The 21,450-nt window shown below is 37.9% G+C and overlaps 1 protein-coding gene across 1 annotated transcript in view; it reads right to left on the bottom strand.

Annotated features, from left to right (window-relative positions):
* Positions 1 to 8,648: 8,648 nt before the first annotated feature.
* Positions 8,649 to 21,450, bottom strand: part of LOC117339339 (QRFP-like peptide receptor) — a 67,457-nt gene continuing 54,655 nt past the window's right edge. Inside the window, exon 3 of the mRNA XM_033900881.1 lies at positions 8,649 to 10,663. Within this exon, the coding sequence (XP_033756772.1) occupies positions 10,433 to 10,663 (231 nt within the window). The 3' untranslated portion in view covers positions 8,649 to 10,432. The remainder of the gene's footprint in view (positions 10,664 to 21,450) is intronic.

Below are 21,450 nucleotides of genomic sequence, written 5' to 3' on the forward strand. Positions count from 1 at the left end.
AGTTCTTCACTCTATAATGTTGTATCCGGACAGACCAATCACCGAGTTCTTCACTCTGTACATGTTGTATCTGGACAGACCAATCACCGAGTTCTTCACTCTATAATGTTGTATCCGGACAGACCAATCACCGAGTTCTTCACTCTATAATGTTGTATCCGGACAGACCAATCACCGAGTTCTTCACTCTATAATGTTGTATCCGGACAGACCAATCACCGAGTTCTTCACTCTATAATGCTGTATCCGGATAGACCAATCACCGAGTTCTTCACTCTGTACATGTGGTATCTGGACAGACCAATCACCGAGTTCTTCACTCTATAATGTTGTATCCGGACAGACCAATCACCGAGTTCTTCACTCTATAATGTTGTATCCGGATAGACCAATCACCGAGTTCTTCACTCTGTACATGTTGTATCCGGACAGACCAATCACCGAGTTCTTCACTCTGTACATGTTGTATCCGGACAGACTAATCACCGAGTTCTTCACTCTGTACATGTTGTATCCGGATAGACCAATCACCGAGTTCTTCACTCTGTACATGTTGTATCCGGACAGACCAATCACCGAGTTCTTTACTCTGTACATGTTGTATCTGGACAGACCAATCACCGAGTTCTTTACTCTGTAATGTTGTATCTGGACAGACCAATCACCGAGTTCTTCACTCTGTACATGTTGTATCCGGACAGACCAATCACCGAGTTCTTCACTCTATAATGTTGTATCCGGACAGACCAATCACCGAGTTCTTCACTCTGTACATGTTGTATCCGGACAGACCAATCACCGAGTTCTTCACTCTATAATGTTGTATCCGGACAGACCAATCACCGAGTTCTTCACTCTATAATGTTGTATCCGGACAGACCAATCACCGAGTTCTTCACTCTATAATGTTGTATCCGGACAGACCAATCACCGAGTTCTTCACTCTATAATATTGTATCCGGACAGACCAATCACCGAGTTCTTCACTCTGTAATGTGGTATCTGGACAGACCAATCACTCATTCAAGCACTCCATGTAGCTGCTCTATCCTGACATACCACATGACCACTAACAAGCTCTGTTGGTTGTGTTTTAATCCCCGATATTTTCTGTACCCTGACATACCACATGACCACTAACAAGCTCTGTTGGTTGTGTATTAATCCCTGAGATTTGCTGTACCCTGACATACCACATGACCACTAACAAGCTCTGTTGGTTGTGTTTTAATCCCTGAGATTTGCTGTACCCTGACATCCCACATCGTAATTATTTGGCTTTCTGACATCGGTTTAGAATGTTTATAATTTTCATAAAGCATCCAAACTTTTCGAGATTGATTGAATTGAGTCGATCGTGTACCTACGCCCAGTAAAGGCGCAAAACGTCACATAATTACAGGTAGATTACCGTACCATTGGGATCGCAAACCGTTCTCTCAAACTACTTAGAAGGTTATAATAGGTCAGACGGTTCTAAAATAAAGGCTTTTTCCTCAGGCTCTATATTGAATACTTAAGAATGGACTGTCTAATAATCATACCAATTGATGTGATCAAGAACAAGGATTGTAAGCTTCAAACTATCGCCAAACAACACTCGGCGTACGAGACACCATGGTGTCAAAGCCAGCGTGTAACCCATCACTGTGACGTCACACAGACGTGGACCAAAGGTATAACGATTTGTTATGGCATAAATATGAACCATATTCTCTTGTCGGTCACAGTTATCTCATTATACTGGGTCTGTGAATCAATATTTCGTTATTTAAACATTTTTTCATGAGAAACTTCCATAAACAATGATCGGATTCTGGATCAAGCCAGACTATAAACGAAGTGGTTGGAGAGTTATTCGACAACGGTTTACATGAATACTGTCGGCGTCGGTTTACATGAATACTGTCGGCGTCGGTTTACATGAATACTGCCGGTGTCGGTTTACATGAATACTGCCGGTGTCGGTTTACATGAATGCTGTCGCCGTCGGTTTACATGAATGCTGTCGGCGTCGGTTTACATGAATGCTGTCGGCGTCGGTTTACATGAATGCTGTCGGCGTCGGTTTACATGAATACTGTCGGCGTCGGTTTACATGAATACTGCCGGTGTCGGTTTACATGAATACTGTCGGTGATGGTTTACATGAATGCTGTCGGCGTCGGTTTACATGAATGGTGTCGGCGTCGGTTTACATGAATACTGTCGGCGTCGGTTTACATGAATGCTGTCGGCGTCGGTTTACATGAATACTGCCGGTGTCGGTTTACATGAATGCTGCCGGCGTCGGTTAACATGAATACTGTCGGCGTCGGTTTACATGAATATTGTCGGCAATGGTTTACATGAATGCTGTCGGCGTCGGTTTACATGTATGCTGTCGGTGTCGGTTTACATGAATGCTGTTGGCGATGGTTTACATGAATACTGTCGGCGTCGGTTTACATGAATGCTGTCGGCGTCGGTTTACATGAATGCTGTCGGCGTCGAATTACATGAATGCTGTCGGCGATGGTTTACATGAATGCTGTCGGCGACGGTCTACCTGAATACTGTCGGCGATGGTTTACATGAATGCTGTCAGTGTCGGTTTACATGAATACTGTCGGTGTCGGTTTACATGAATGCTGTCGGCGATGGTTTACATGAATGCTGTCGGTGATGGTTTACATGAATGCTGTCGGTGTCGGTTTACATGAATGCTGTCGGCGATGGTTTACATGAATACTGTCGGCGTCGGTTTACATGAATGCTGTCGGCGTCGGTTTACATGAATACTGCCGGTGTCGGTTTACATGAATGCTGCCGGCGTCGGTTTACATGAATACTGTCGGCGTCGGTTTACATGAATATTGTCGGCAATGGTTTACATGAATGCTGTCGGCGTCGGTTTACATGAATGCTGTCGGTGTCGGTTTACATGAATGCTGTCGGCGATGGTTTACATGAATACTGTCGGCGTCGGTTTACATGAATGCTGTCGGCTTCGGTTTACATGAATGCTGTCGGCGTCGAATTACATGAATGCTGTCGGCGATGGTTTACATGAATGCTGTCGGCGACGGTCTACCTGAATACTGTCGGCGATGGTTTACATGAATGCTGTCGGCGTCGGTTTACATGAATACTGTCGGTGTCGGTTTACATGAATGCTGTCGGCGATGGTTTACATGAATGCTGTCGGCGTCGGTTTACATGAATGCTGTCGGCGTCGGTTTACATGAATGCTGTCGGCGTCGAATTACATGAATGCTGTCGGCGATGGTTTACATGAATGCTGTCGGCGACGGTCTACCTGAATACTGTCGGCGATGGTTTACATGAATGCTGTCAGCGTCGGTTTACATGAATACTGTCGGTGTCGGTTTACATGAATGCTGTCGGCGATGGTTTACATGAATGCTGTCGGCGTCGGTTTACATGAATGCTGTCGGCGTCGGTTTACATGAATGCTGTCGGCGTCGGCGTCGGTTTACATGAATGCTGTCGGCGATGGGTTACATGAATGCTGTCAGCGACGGTCTACCTGAATACTGTCGGCGATGGTTTACATGAATGCTGCCGGCGTCGGTTTACATGAATGCTGTCGGCGTCGGTTTACATGAATGCTGTCGGTGTCGGCTTACATGAATGCTGTCGGCGTCGGTTCACATGAATGCTGCCGGCGTCGGTTTACATGAATGCTGTCGGCGTCGGTTTACATGAATGCTGTCGGCGTCGGTTTACATGAATGCTGTCGGCGTCAGCGTCGGTTTACATGAATGCTGTCGGCGACGGTTTACATGAATGCTGTCGGCGTCGGCGTCGGTTTACATGAATATTGTCGGCGTCGGTTTACATGAATGCTTTCGGCATCGGCGTCGGTTTACATGACTAGTGTCGGCGATTGTTTACATGAATGCTGTCGGCGTCGGCATACATGAATGCTGTCGGCGTCGGTTTACATGAATGCTGTCGGCGACGGTTTGCATTAATGCTGTCGGCCTCGGCGTCGGTTTACATGAATATTGTCGGTGTCAGCGTCGGTTCACATGAATGCTCTCGGCGTCGGTTTACATGAATACTGTCGGCGTCGGTTTACATGAATACTGTCGGCGATGGTTTACATGAATGCTGTCGGCGTCGGTTTACATGAATGGTGTCGTCGTCGGTTTACATGAATACTGTCGGCGTCGGTTTACATGAATGCTGTCGGCGTCGGTTTACATGAATACTGCCGGTGTCGGTTTACATGAATGCTGCCGGCGTCGGTTTACATGAATACTGTCGGCGTCGGTTTACACGAATACTGTCGGCGATGGTTTACACGAATACTGTCGGCGTCGGTTTACATGAATACTGTCGGCGATGGTTTACATGAATGCTGTCGGCGTCGGTTTACATGAATACTGTCGGCGATGGTTTACATGAATGCTGTCGGCGATGGTTTACATGAATGCTGTCGGCGTCGGTTTACATGAATACTGTCGGTGTCGGTCTACATGAATACTGTCGGCGATGGTTTACATGAATGCTGTCGGCGTCGGTTTACATGAATGCTGTCGGCGTCGGCTTACATGAATGCTCTCGGCGTCGGTTTACATGAATACTGTCGGCGTCGGTTTACATGAATACTGTCGGCGATGGTTTACATGAATGCTGTCGGCGTCGGTTTACATGAATGGTGTCGTCGTCGGTTTACATGAATACTGTCGGCGTCGGTTTACATGAATGCTGTCGGCGTCGGTTTACATGAATACTGCCGGTGTCGGTTTACATGAATGCTGCCGGCGTCGGTTTACATGAATACTGTCGGCGTCGGTTTACACGAATACTGTCGGCGATGGTTTACACGAATACTGTCGGCGTCGGTTTACATGAATACTGTCGGCGATGGTTTACATGAATGCTGTCGGCGTCGGTTTACATGAATACTGTCGGCGATGGTTTACATGAATGCTGTCGGCGATGGTTTACATGAATGCTGTCGGCGTCGGTTTACATGAATACTGTCGGTGTCGGTCTACATGAATACTGTCGGCGATGGTTTACATGAATGCTGTCGGCGTCGGTTTACATGAATGCTGTCGGCGTCGGCTTACATAAATGCTGTCGGCGTCGGTTTACATTAATGCTGTCGGCGTCGGTTTACATGAATGCTGTCGGCGTTGGTTTACATGAATGCTGTCGGCGTCAGCGTCGGTTTACATGAATGCTGTCGGCGATGGTTTACATGAATGCTGTCAGTGTCGGTTTACATGAATGCTGTCGGCGTCGGTTTACATGAATGCTGTCGGCGATGGTTTACATGAATGCTGTCAGTGTCGGTTTACATGAATACTCTCGGCGTCGGTTTACATAAATGCTGTCGGCGATGGTTTACATGAATACTCTCACTTTCAGTAGTAGTTTCTGTAGAATCTCTGTGCTCACAATTCTGAAACTGACTATAGTAGCATCCTTTTGTGTACACATGTTCACCTAAAATGATGATGGCATTGACGGATTGTCTCAGTTGAGAACACAGCACTCTCAGTCGTTGTTGTTTTTATTTCAATAACTAGACATATATTTAATATTTTGTTTTAATAAACACGAAAATGGAACTCTCATCAGACATCCCTTTAATTAAACATGACATATTTCTTATATTTGTATCAAATCTTGATAAATATAAATTACCTTTCGTCCATTACAATCTCCTTTTTCCTCTTAGTGATTCCATAGAAGTCACAGCCCATGGTGTGCAATAGTACAATTTGTCATTCTCCAAAGGGAAGTAACTCGTATTAACCCGTATCTACATTAGTGACACGATATATAGATACAGATACGTTATACAGTTGCAAACAAGTAATGGCAAATTAAATCTAGAATACATTGGAAAATATACAGGAATTCGAGTGTTTGCATTGAGACAAGATTCAATGTCATTACATGAATAAAGGAGATAAATTAAAATTGATAATTGGTGTGACGACGAGTTAATTAGTAGTAGCTTAAGCTTAGCATGCTTTGATTGAATCCTGGACGGCATGGCTATATCACAGCTTTCCTGCTCCATGTCGTTACATATAACACTAGGATTGTATCTACATCTGTGAGAGTGATTTCCCTTTAACCAGTTTGTTAGGGATATAGAGATTACCAATGTGTAAAAACAAAATAACTAATTTTCATTTCTTTATTCATATTCCTAATTTGTCGAAACTATATTACTTCATTACCAATTTTAAAAACTTCAAGGCACACGATGATGATTGGACTATTCGTGAAAGTTGTTCTGGAACTATTTTGAGGAACTTATTGTCACTGTGCGGTAAAACACGGCCTTAATTAAACACACACAACTGTAAAAAAAGCGAGTACAAAGTCAATCAACAATCACATTTTGTATTTGTTCAATGTCCATTAATATTGCATATCTATAGTATTAAACATTGCACAACCTTCGATTGTGCGAATTTCAGGCTTGTTCAGCATGAATATGTACATTTTGTATCGTGATTTTTAATGTAGTTTATGATCATCATGCTCTTGAAATGCCATTCGTCCTAAGATAGTTAATTTTGATTAATGTCAATAATAGATCCTCACTTGGTCAGAACAATACTCAAACACATATGACTACTTATTACTATTGCGGACATAAAAAACAATAAAGTCACTGCGTGCGAACACAATGGTATTTCGTTCCTATGCAATAATTTGTTCGAAGGCCATAACTTTCGTTCTCGTGCTGTAAACTAGGACTCTTGTCATCAAAATATTTACTGTTCCTATTTTTCATGAATCTCATATTGAAGAATAAAAATGTTGTATTATCGAGGTGTTTATTGTTTCTAGTTCGATGTTTGAGAGATGATAAGCTATTTATAGGTTGAACGAACATTGACAATGAATTGATGAAAAGCTATCAATTCCGGGTTTTCTACGTAACCGAAAATTTGATACAGAATTTTACTGTCGAAGCTGAATTTCCACGTCGTGTTAAGTACTGTCCTCGAGTTGTCATAGTTCGAGATAACAGAGTTTGACTTATTATATTATTGTCATTAAAGGATTGAATGTTGCTTTGGATGATTTCATGTGGTGATGAATTGAGTTGCTTTTGGGACAAATTTAATGAACTGCGAAGCAGGGAATTTGTCTCAAGAGCAACTCAATTCATCATCCCATGAAATCGACCAAAGCAACATTCAATCCTTATGTTTCAATTAACACGCATTTTCCTAGTGAATTGATGAGGTGCAAGTCTAATGGTTTGTGCTTTAGAAATAGTCCGTTATTAGTTGATTACTAAACTGTATTTTTAAGACCAAAACACGATTACGCAACACATTAACCATAAAACAATAAAAGAAATGTCATGTTTTAATTGAAATATTAAATTTTTCGCTGAATTCAAAATTTATTATAAAAACGCGCCGCCAGCTGCGCGGAAGAATACTGACTAGACTGTTCTCCGGTTGTCTCCCGCTTCGATACGAACTGGATATCCATCTTCACAATTCGAAATATGTTACGGAATTTATTGTGACTTGATACGAGCTTTACAACTGATTAAAAGGTGATGCTTCATTTATTGAATGTTTACTGATCGATATTTTTGATCAATTTAACTTCCATGTATACATTTATTCAAATGGAGGCGTTATTTCGACCGCCTGTCACACAGGAACTTGACAGGAATGATTCCTAGTCCACTGTCCATCCGGGCGATTTACAGCATCAGGATATAATCGGACCGTGATGATTACGAATCTATTTTGTTTGGAAAGGGGCAAATTTAAAGTATAAATCCTTATATATGTACAAAATCAGGCATCATTCTGGAGCGGGAAGTAGACATTTTACCCGTCTTTTTGTTGAAAATGTCATTCATATTTTAAGATCTTAAAGCTGACAGTGCAAGTTAAAAAGCATCCAATTGAAATTAAAAAATAAATAAAATACCTGTTCAGATTTCCAAAAATCGTTTCCGAGACATCCCCAGTTATGGTAGTGTCGTATCTAAGGACGGGCATTTTTCTTTTTTGTTATGCGTGGATACAACCAAGCCGCCGCTGCTATAAAAAGAACGTGCTTCGTCACACTCGCATTCACTCTAACCTCAGGTGTTCACGGTGACACACCTGTATCTTCTACACTATATCTGTACACCACGTGACCTACAACTGTATTCGCGAACGACACCAAACAGAAGCACTTACCTGTAACTTGAGCAGAAAGATAGTCAGTGTCTCTCAATTATCTTTCAAATCTTGTTGAAAATAAAGTCTCCAAATAAATGCTTGAAAATGCATAACGAATTAATCCCAAATACTCTATCCATCTTCTCACGTGTTTTTCGTGGGTGCAACCATTTTCATAACAAGTAAACAGTCCGAGGAGTTCCGATTTTTACTCGTATCCTACACTAGCACTCCTCGGATGTTTTCCTATTGTCTACACTATCGATGTATCGATAGACTGCAATGAACGCACGCGCTTTTATAGCGGCTCGTATCTACGCATAACAAAAAACAAAAATGTCTGCCCGTCCTTAGATACGACACAACCATAATTGGGGGATGTCTCGGAAACGATTTTTGGAAATCTGTACATGTATTATTTTTTTTTAATCTCAATTGGATGCTTTTTAACTTGCACTGTCAGCTTTAATGTAGGCCCCCAGGAGTCCTGTCGTGTAGATCTAACAGAACCCTCCCATTCACTTCCTCCAAAACCCTGATAATCCCTTGCTTTAGGCTGAGGTAAGTGAAGAATACTGATCTTATTTGTAAATTGTACAAGCTGAGCCCCCCTATGGCGTGCTCTGATCTGTCAGAGTTAGTTCCCTTGGATTCACCCTGTCATGTGACTTCACAGCCGATAAGGCCCGAGGTAGGCTGTGTAGAGGGGTATTGAACATTTCACGAGAATGGCAGAAACTCGATATTTTATCAATTCGATATTTTTTCGTACGTAACGTTTATAAAAAGTATATTTTGATTAAATTCGCAATGCATGCAGCAAAGTTGCAGCGAACAGCTACTTAATCGGCGGCAGTAAATAGAAAGCATCGCAATGATTGGTCTAAAACAGAAGTGATGTCATCATTAGAGAATGTATAAGCAGTGATTACATAATTCCTAACAAGTCAGTAATCTCTGATATATCACCAGTAAAACATACTATTACGACTCATGGTAGCTGTTAGGTTAGGTTGGGAATAGGGCGTTCTGGGGTAGACAGAATGAGAGGCTCGGGTCGACTAATAACATTACGGCAATTATTCAATAGAAACGGAAAGAAGTCGTCTGATTCGTGTGCAGACTGTTATTAGGTAGTCCGCCTCCTCATATAAATTGCTGTATTTTGATTGGGGTAAGTTGGACCAATCATAGTCAAGCTTATCCGCTATTTAAGGATCTACCGGAAATAGGCCTCAGCCATTGCCAGTGGTCTAGACGGACTCATATCCTTTACGAGAAGAATTCTTTATAAGTTAAGAATTCCATTTCCATGTAACTGGTTTTAAATGCTCTAATAATGTGTCGGATATTTGTTACTTAATACAACTGATTGTATCTGGCGTTTTAGGATCGATATTCTACATAAATAAATGTTGTGACGCTGATATACGCAATAATTGGCAACAAAAACCTGTAAAGGAATGAATTATTGCCATTGAAGGTTAAAACTGTGAAAGGAACTACAGACGAAATGGAGCCAAATATTGGCTTTTGTCTGAAAGTCGAAATAATTCAATTTTGTTAAAAAGTAAATTACGGAGACGAGATCTAGGTGATGAAATCTACAGACACGGCGCGCATCCCGTCCCTATTTTTATGTAATTAGAATAGGACAATAACGTATATCTGAGATGCATTTTTCTTCTTCAATAATTCATTGTTATACATGTAAATACATAAAATGGTTAATTTAAACCGGAACCACGAATATCCAAAAGTACAACCCAATAACCAACATACATTTCTGCTTTAACGAAGATAAACAATGTCATTGGTACGTCATATTTTTTTTTTACAAAGCTGTCATGTATCCCAAATGTTTAAAAAATATCAATCATTATGATCAGAACAAAAATCATGTTTTCCGAACATTTCAGGGCAAAAAGTAAACAATTAAACACAAGAATGTAGCATGGCTCAGCATTTCTTCGTGTTGTCTGTAATTGGACTGAAACACCGACGATCGGACATACGGACAAAACGTGAGTAAGGCAAACACGTGACACCTTCGACGTGTATCATCAAAGCAACGTTATCATCAGACCATCATCACTATACACGTCATTTTGACGTCCTTTACACGAAATCACTGACGAGATGTTGAAAGTATAGTGTAAATCCAATGTTGTACCTGAGGCATACGTTATCACTGTAAAACTCCTGGAACCTCTGTTTCCAGCTGGACTGCATTTTCCAGCCGGAACACATAGTTGTTAAAAACTCTTCGTTGATGACGTCTTAGTTACGGAAGTCTTTGACGTCCTGCCGTTGATGTAATCGGTATTGCTCCTTAATAATCCTTGAATCATGTGACTGTTTTTCTCGTAGTCGAACGCATCGTCTCGCACGTGATCTCGTGACTTCCATTTCACGGCACCGTGACGTATGCGTTTGCCGCCTCTAACATACGGACATATGGTAAATATAAGCGCCCGCAAATCGGCCTGAAAAATCCAAGCATAGATAACATTTACAAATTATAACAAATAATAATAGTATTGTTAGTAAAACTGAGAAATAATAATAATAGTATTGTTAGTAAAACTGAGAAATAATAATAGTATTGTTAGTAAAACTGAGAAATAATAATAGTATTGTTAGTAAAACTAAGAAATAATAATAATAGTATTGTTAGTAAAACTAAGAAATAATAATAGTATTGTTAGTAAAACTGAGAAATAATAATAGTATTGTTAGTAAAACTGAGAAATAATAATAGTATTGTTAGTAAAACTAAGAAATAATAATAATAGTATTGTTAGTAAAACTGAGAAATAATAATAGTATTGTTAGTAAAACTGAGAAATAATAATAGTATTGTTAGTAAAACTGAGAAATATTAATAGTATTGTTAGTAAAACTGAGAAATAATAATAATAGTATTGTTAGTAAAACTAAGAAATAATAATAGTATTGTTAGTAAAACTGAGAAATAATAATAGTATTGTTAGTAAAACTAAGAAATAATAATAATAGTATTGTTAGTAAAACTGAGAAATAATAATAGTATTGTTAGTAAAACTGAGAAATAATAATAGTATTGTTAGTAAAACTGAGAAATAATAATAATAGTATTGTTAGTAAAACTAAGAAATAATAATAGTATTGTTAGTAAAACTGAGAAATAATAATAGTATTGTTAGTAAAACTAAGAAATAATAATAGTTTTGTTAGTAAAACTGAGAAATAATAATAATAGTATTGTTAGTAAAACTAAGAAATAATAATAGTATTGTTAGTAAAACTGAGAAATAATAATAGTATTGTTAGTAAAACTAAGAAATAATAATAGTATTGTTAGTAAAACTAAGAACTAATAATAATAGTATTGTTAGTAAAACTGAGAAATAATTATCAACTCTTAGATAACTTTGATATATTTGAAATAGAAACAATCTAGAGAAATTAGTTTTGCTGTACGTTGGACCTCATTTAGAACATGCATGTAGGGTTTGGGATAATTGGGACGAAGGAGACACGGAAGCTATTTAAAACATACAGTATGACGTCACCAGACTAATTACAGGTTTACCCAGTTTTACAAGTAAATTTAGATTATCATGATCAGGAATCGAACTGGCAATTCTTAACAGAACGTAGAAATATCAGAAAACCAAACCAAACTATCTCGTGTCTCTTCTTCCCCTGACAGTATCTGATCTGTCTGCAGATAATCTCAGAAATAGATATGAATATCAAATTCCTCATTATCGCCTTAGTCTATCGATGTCTTCGTTTATACCTAATACTTGTAATTGATTGAATAATCTGCCATTGGAAAAGAGAAACAGTAACACTTAAAAACAGTTTCTACCAAAACAGGTGGGTGTTATTCAACTCCCAAGGCATGACATAGTCATTACAGATAGTAACAACGGTCGCGGACTTACACACTTTATACCGTAATCTCAAAACAGACAATCCTCGCGATCACTCCTGTATACTTGGTTCATTACCTCTCCTTTCCATGTACTCTCTCTCACGTGTTGATACAGATAACTATCTCTAAGACATTCTATAAAACTTTCACTTCCTTTACTCCCATTTGGTGACCACGTGTTCCATTATTTTCGGTAAGTTATAACCCGCTACACTAGGTGTGAGTAGGATTTCTGCTGTTAATGTAACGATATAATTAATCTGTGCTACGTTTTCTTTAATTTCGGCTTTTGTACATACGCCCTTCTAAAAGAGTATTTTAGAGTAATTTCAGATTTTTGGGTAATTTTTACCCAAATGCTTTCTTTGAATTGGCTCTCTAAATTTACTTGTAATGCCTTAAGTCCTTCCTTTCTATACAGACTCCTCTCCTTTCTATACTATTTAGTACATCAGCGTTTAGTTTGCAAAGGGATAATATTTTCTTTATTTCTTGCTCGTCTGCCAACTTTCTCTCCTTCCCCTCCTCATTCTCTTGCTCTTTTACTCCGAAAATCAAGATATTTTTCTCTTCGCTTCCTACCGTCACGTTCAGTAATGATGTCCTGGGCACAATCAGACTCCTTTGTTTTAGCTCGTTAACTGATTTCCCTAGGACTACTAAAGCCGAGACCCTGGGTGAAGCTTCATATTTGTTACTGTTATGTGAATAAAGATTAAAAACATGAACCAAAAGAACAGGTCGGAGTAATTTGTGTGCATGGACTACAAGTTACACTACTATTGGAGTTTTTCTCACTGGCTGACATTTGGTAAGATACAGAAACCATTGCTACCTTTAGGTGATTGTTTTCTTTCAAACGTAAGATGAACATTTACAATACGTTTGCTAAGGAATGGTATTGAATATAATGAAATCGATTTTCTAAACGTAGATAAAAATATAAATTTAATTTCAAAAATATACAAATTTTGATATTATATATAGGGGCCACACAACTTATCTTAGACGTTACCATGTCCAGATTTTACATCATATTTAAATGTGCAATTTCAAGATATGTAAATTGAAAATCGTCTCCAATTTGTACTATTCCACCATACGCGTACCTCACGCGTACCTCACGCGTACATGAACGTTAACAGTAGATGAAGTTCCAGAAGGGTTGTGCAATATAAGGTACATAGAATTTGTGTGACCGCGTGATTTTGTAGCGTATAATTATTGTTTGTAGAATTACAAACGAGCTAATGACTGATTTGGTGGTGTATTAAGCATTTTATCCCACAATGACGACCACTGCGGCGAGTTGGAAGAATGTGAAAGCTATACGAGGTCAGCTATCAAATTAAACACAGTTTTTGATCAATACGGTTAAATTCTGAAGATTATAAAAAAAAACTATTGAGAAATATTAGCTTTATATATCAATATTATGATCTGTGTTCAAACTGACCTATTTACAAAGAACTTACACTGTCACGTCTCAAGCTTTGTTTATACCCTAGTCTGCCTCTGACGTGATGATGACGTCATATCATAAACAAGCTGTCATCTGGTGCTCATTCAACAAGTACGGCATTATCAGAATGATAATGATTTTTCAACATAGGAGTGATGTGGTTTAATGGGGAGGGGAAAATGGGTGGTTTACGGCGGTGGTGGTTTGCGGAGGTGGTGGTTTGCGGGGGCGGTGGTTGTGGTGGTGGTGGTTGTGGTGGTTGTGGAGGTGGTGGTTTGCGGCGGCGGTGGTTGTGGTGGTTGTGGCGGTGGTGGTTGTGGCGGTTGTGGTGGTTGTGGTGGTGGTGGTTGTGGCGGTGGTGGTTGTGGCGGCGGTGGTTGTGGTGGTGGTGGTTGTGGCGGTGGTGGCGGTGGTGGTTGTGGCGGTGGTGGTTGTGGTGGTTTGCGGCGGTGGTGGTTGTGGTGGTTGTGGAGTTGGTTATGGTGTTAATATTTGTAAATATTCAGTCAACGTGTAACGTTCTCTCCCACCTTAGCCGAATCCAGCTATGAATACGAACTGTTGACGCCATCAGACTACACGTCTTCATACTCAGATTAACTTACCAGATAAAATATACTATATATAATATATAATTATAGTTTATAGGTGTGACTATGTACCTGTATCATACAGGTGTGACTATGTACCTGTATCATACAGGTGTGACTATATAACTGTATCATACAGGTGTGACTATGTACCTGTATCATACATGTGTGACTATATAACTGTATCATACATGTGTGACTATATAACTGTATCATACAGGTGTGACTATATAACTGTATCATACAGGTGTGACTATGTACATGTATCATACAGGTGTGACTATATAACTGTATCATATAGGTGTGACTATATAACTATCATACAGGTGTGACTATATAACTGTATCATACAGGTGTGACTATGTAACTGTATCATACAGGTGTGACTATATAACTGTATCATACAGGTGTGACTATGTACATGTATCATACAGGTGTGACTATATAACTGTATCATATAGGTGTGACTATATAACTATCATACAGGTGTGACTATATAACTGTATCATACAGGTGTGACTATGTACATGTATCATACAGGTGTGACTATATAACTATCATACAGGTGTGACTATATAACTATCATACAGGTGTGACTATGTACATGTATCATACAGGTGTGACTATATAATTGTATCATACAGGTGTGACTATATAACTGTATCACACAGGTATGACTATATACCTGTATCATACAGGTGTGACTATGTACCTGTATCATACATGTGTGACTATATAACTGTATCATACAGGTGTGACTATATAACTGTATCATACAGGTGTGACTATATACCTGTATCATACAGGTGTGACTATATACCTGTATCATACAGGTGTGACTTTATACCTGTATCATACAGGTGTGACTATATAACTATCATACAGGTGTGACTATATAACTATCATACAGGTGTGACTATATAACTATCATACAGGTGTGACTATATAACTGTATCATACAGGTGTGACTATATAACTATATCATATAGGTGTGACTATATACCTGTATCATACAGGTGTGACTATATACCTGTATCATACAGGTGTGACTATATTACTGTATCATACAGGTGTGACTATATAACTGTATCATACAGGTGTGACTATATAACTGTATCATACAGGTGTGACTACATAACTATCATACAGGTGTGACTATATAACTGTATCATACATGTGTGACTATATAACTGTATCATACAGATGTGACTATATAACTGTATCATACAGGTGTGACTATATAACTGTAGCATATAGGTGTGACTATATAACTATCATACAGGTGTGACTATGTACCTGTATCATACAGGTGTGACTATGTACCTGTATCATACAGGTGTGACTATGTACATGTATCATACAGGTGTGACTATATAACTTTATCATATAGGTGTGACTATATAACTGTGTCATACAAGTGTGACTATGTACCTGTATCATACAGGTGTGACTATATAACTGTATCATACAGGTGTGACTATATACCTGTATCATACAGGTGTGACTATATAACTGTATCATACAGGTGTGACTATATAACTATCATACAGGTGTGACTATATAACTATCATACAGGTGTGACTATGTACATGTATCATATAGGTGTGACTATATAACTGTATCATACAGGTGTGACTATGTAACTGTATCATACAGGTGTGACTATGTAACTGTATCATACAGGTGTGACTATGTAACTGTATCATACAGGTGTGACTATGTACATGTATCATACAGGTGTGAATATGTACCTGTATCATACAGGTGTGACTATATAACCGTATATTACATTTCAAGATCAAAAGAGTATCGATGTTTATATTTTGATAAAGTAAAATCTGGTCAAACAAGCGCTCGCTCTACCTGCTATAGACACTTGTGACCATTACGACATAGTTTTTTTTTGTACAATATGTCTGATCCACTTGAGTTATCGTTATTTTACGCGTGTTTTTTCCGAAAATAACAGGTATCTTAAAAAAATTAAATGTCAAAATCAACACCCATGGATAACCACGATACATATCACTATTAGAAGTCACAGACTAATTTCTTTATGTCATTCGAGACTTTATACACGGGTACAGCACCATCGGTCCGAGGTGGAGGCGAGTTTACGAACAGAACTTTTCTGGTAGAAGTTATTACCCTTCTATGTGGCCCCATAAACATCATCAGTGTCCATTGTTTTAATGAATAGTTTCATTCATGAATAAATTTGTTCAGTAGATTTAAACTCGGGAATATAATTCGAGTGTAAAGGTGAGTGATATGATAAATAAAAACCCAACACTAACAAAGAGGTAGGGAAGTATCATTGAAGATTTCAGCCTTACACTGAATATATGTATGTTGTGTATCGAGAAATGGAATTGGATGGCGCAGAAGACCTTGTGCCTTTACTCAGGGATCCACAGGCGGTAGTACGCTTTATGACTATGCTTATTGTCGAAAATTGACTGTGAGAGTAACATTATTATCACGGAGCCGCCCAGTCCAACAAAATTACAATAAAACTTAGTTTTCTGTCGGAATTAGCAAGAAAACATGTCCGAAATTAGTGATTTAACATAACATATATTGTCTCGTCAGCAGCCGTGATATTAAAACATCACATTGACTGAGGAATGAGCATCAATGAACTCGTGAAGAACGGGCCGATATAATAACAGGTGGCCAAACGTGGCTCACCAATCGTCTCTTTTACGATTAGGTCATTTCAAATTAGACACATGCCCTCGTGAAGTGTAAAAGTGCTCGTGTACTTTTACGCGTAGGAATACATCTTTCTGATTTGTGAATTTAGGTAACATTTTTACAATCCCGTGGAAGTGGAGTTTATCTACCGTGAAATCATAGAAGCTGAGTTTACTCACCTTGTAATTATTGAATTGGAGTTTACCCACCTTGTAATTATTGAAGTAGAGTTTACCCACCTTGTAATTATTGAAGTGGAGTTTACCCACCTTGTAATTATTGAAGTAGAGTTTACTCACCTTGTAATTATTGAAGTAGAGGTTACCCACCTTGTAATTATTGAAGTAGAGGTTACCCACCTTGTAATTATTGAAGTAGAGTTTACTCACCTTGTAATTATTGAAGTAGACTTTACCCACCTTGTAATTATTGAAGTAGAGTTTACTCACCTTGTAATTATTGAAGTGGAGTTTACCCACCTAGTAATTATTGAAGTGGAGTTTACCCACCTTGTAATTATTAAAGTGGAGTTTACCCACCTTGTAATTATTGAAGTAGAGTTTACCCACCTTGTAATTATTGAAGTGGAGTTTACCCACCTTGTAATCATTGAAGTAGAGTTTACCCACCTTGTAATTATTGAAGTGGAGTTTACCCACCTTGTAATTATTGAAGTAGAGTTTACCCACCTTGTAATTATTGAAGTAGAGTTTACCCACCTTGTAATTATTGAAGTAGAGGTTACCCACCTTGTAATTATTGAAGTAGAGTTTACTCACCTTGTAATTATTGAAGTGGAGTTTACCCACCTTGTAATTATTGAAGTAGAGTTTACCCACCTTGTAATTATTAAAGTAGAGTTTACCCACCTTGTAATTATTGAAGTAGAGTTTACCACCTTGTAATTATGTGAAGTGAGAGGTTACCCACCTTGTAATTATTGAACGTAGAAGTTTACTCCCCTTGTAATTATTGAAGTATAGTTTCACCCACCTTGTAATTATTGAAAAGTAGAGGTTACGCCACCTTGTACTTATTGAAGTAGAAGTTTACCCACCTTAGTAATTATTGAAGTAGGAGTTTACCCACCTTGTAATTATTGAAAGTAGAGGTTACCCACCTTGTAATTGAATTGGATAGGAGTTTACACCCACCTTGTAATTATTGAATTGTAGTTTACTCACCTTGTAAATTATTGAAGTAGAGTTACCCACCTTGTAATTATTGAAGTAGAGTTACCCACCTTGTAATTATTGAGTAGAGTTTACTCACCTTGTAATTATTGAAGTAGAGTTTACCCACCTTGTAATTATTGAAGTAGAGGTTACCACCTTGTAATTATTGAAGTAGAAGTTTACCCACCTTGTAATTATTGAAGTAGAGTTTACCCACCTTGTAATTATTGAAGTAGAGGTTACCCACCTTGTAATTATTGAAGTAGAGTTTACCCACCTTGTAATTATTGAAGTGGAGGTTACCCACCTTGTAATTATTGAAGTAGAGTTTACCCACCTTGTAATTATTGAAGTAGAGTTTACCCACCTAGTAATTATTGAAGTAGAGGTTACCCACCTTGTAATTATTGAAGTAGAGTTTACCCACCTTGTAATTATTGAAGTAGAGTTTACCCACCTTGTAATTATTGAAGTAGAGGTTACCCACCTTGTAATTATTGAAGTAGAGGTTACCCACCTTGTAATTATTGAAGTAGAGTTTACCCACCTTGTAATTATTGAAGTAGAGTTTACCCACCTTGTAATTATTGAAGTAGAGGTTACCCACCTTGTAATTATTGAAGTAGAGTTTACCCACCTTGTAATTATTGAAGTAGAGGTTACCCACCTTGTAATTATTGAAGTAGAGGTTACCCACCTTGTAATTATTGAAGTAGAGTTTACCCACCTTGTAATTATTGAAGTGGAGGTTACCCACCTTGTAATTATTGAAGTGGAGTTTACCCACCTTGTAATTATTGAAGTAGAGTTTACCCACCTTGTAATTATTGAAGTGGAGATTACCCACCTTGAAATTATTGAAGTAGAGTTTACCCACCTTGTAATTATTGAAGTAGAGTTTACCCACCTTGTAATTATTGAAGTAGAGTTTACCCACCTTGTAATTATTGAAGTAGAGTTTACCCACCTTGTAATTATTGAAGTAGAGTTTACCCACCTAGTAATTATTGAAGTGGAGTTTACCCACCTTGTAATTATTGAAGTAGAGTTTACCCACCTAGTAATTATTGAAGTAGAGTTTACCCACCTTGTAATTATTGAAGTGGAGTTTACCCACCTTGTAATTATTGAAGTAGAGTTTACCCACCTAGTAATTATTGAAGTAGAGTTTACCCACCTTGTAATTATTGAAGTGGAGGTTACCCACCTTGAAATTATTGAAGTAGAGTTTACCCACCTTGTGATTATTGAAGTAGAGTTTACCCACCTTGTAATTATTGAAGTGGAGGTTACCCACCTAGTAATTATTGAAGTAGAGTTTACCCACCTTGTAATTATTGAAGTGGAGGTTACCCACCTTGAAATTATTGAAGTAGAGTTTACCCACCTAGTAATTATTGAAGTGGAGGTTACCCACCTTGTAATTATTGAAGTGGAGTTTACCCACCTTGTAATTATTGAAGTAGAGTTTACCCACCTTGTAATTATTGAAGTAGAGTTTACCCACCTAGTAATTATTGAAGTGGAGTTTACCCACCTTGTAATTATTGAAGTAGAGTTTACCCACCTAGTAATTATTGAAGTAGAGTTTACCCACCTTGTAATTATTGAAGTGGAGTTTACCCACCTTGTAATTATTGAAGTAGAGTTTACCCACCTAGTAATTATTGAAGTAGAGTTTACCCACCTTGTAATTATTGGGGTGGAATTAGTCACCGTGTAATCAGTGGGTTTTTTTTACTTTGAGTTAATTTATCGTGTGATTATAAGCATGATTTTACTTACTGTGCATATTTGCAAGTTTACTCACATTGTAAATTTTAGCTAGAGTTTACCCACCGTATAACTATTAACTGGAGTGTACTCACATTGTAAATATTAACTGGGATTTACTCACCGTGTAAATATTAACTAGAGTGTACTCACCGTGTAAACATTAACAGGAGTTTAACACCGTGTAAATATTAACTAGAGTGTACTCACCGTGTAAATATTAACTGGAGTGTACTCACCGTGTAAATATTAACTAGAGTGTACTCACCGTGTAAATATTAACTAGAGTGTACTCACCGTGTAAACATTAACAGGAGTTTAACACCGTGTAAATATTAACTGGAGTTTACTCATCGTGTAAATATTAACTGGAGTTAACTCACCGTGTAAATATTAACTAGAGTGTACTCACCGTGTAAATATTAACTGGAGTTTACTCACCGTGTAAATATTAACTGGAGTTTAACACCGTGTAAATATTAACTGGAGTTTAACATCGTGTAAATATTAACTGGAGTTTAACATCGTGTAAATATTAACTGGGATTTACTCACCGTGTAAATATTAACTAGAGTGTACTCACCGTGTAAACATTAACAGGAGTTTAACACCGTGTAAATATTAACTGGAGTTTAACATCGTGTAAATATTAACTAGAGTGTACTCACCGCGTAAATATTAACTAGAGTGTACTCACCGTGTAAATATTAACTAGAGTTTACTCATCGTGTAAACATTAACAGGAGTTTAACACCGTGTAAATATTAACTGGAGTTTAACATCGTGTAAATATTAACTAGAGTGTACTCACCGCGTAAATATTAACTAGAGTGTACTCACCGTGTAAACATTAACAGGAGTTTAACACCGTGTAAATATTAACTAGAGTGTACTCACCGTGTAAATATTAACTGGAGTTTACTCACCGTGTAAATATTAACTGGAGTTTAACACCGTGTAAATATTAACTGGAGTTTAACATCGTGTAAACATTAACTGGAGTGTACTCACCGTGTAAATATTAACTGGAATTTAACACCGTGTAAATATTAACTGGAGTTTACTCACCGTGTAAACATTAACAGGAGTTTAACACCGTGTAAATATTAACTGGAGTTTAACACCGTGTAAACATTAACTGGAGTGTACTCACCGCGTAAATATTAACTAGAGTGTACTCACCGTGTAAATATTAACTGGAGTTTAACACCGTGTAAATATTAACTGGAGTTTAACATCGTGTAAATATTAACTAGAGTGTACTCACCGCGTAAATATTAACTAGAGTGTACTCACCGTGTAAATATTAACTTGGATTTACTCACCGTGTAAATATTAACTGGAGTTTACTCACCGTGTAAATATTAACTAGAGTGTACTCACCTTGTAAATATCAACTGGAGTTTAACACCGTGTAAATATTAACTGAAATTTAACACCGTGTAAATATTAACTAGAGTTTAACACCGTGTAAATATTAACTAGAGTGTACTCACCGTGTAAATATTAACTAGAGTGTACTCACCGTGTAAATATTAACTAGAGTTTACTCACCGTGTAAATATTAACTTGGATTTACTCACCGTGTAAATATTAACTAGAGTGTACTCACCGTGTAAATATTAACTAGAGTATAACACCGTGTAAATATTAA

This window comes from Pecten maximus, chromosome 1 (assembly GCF_902652985.1).
Source record: "Pecten maximus chromosome 1, xPecMax1.1, whole genome shotgun sequence".
Taxonomy (NCBI): domain Eukaryota; kingdom Metazoa; phylum Mollusca; class Bivalvia; order Pectinida; family Pectinidae; genus Pecten; species Pecten maximus.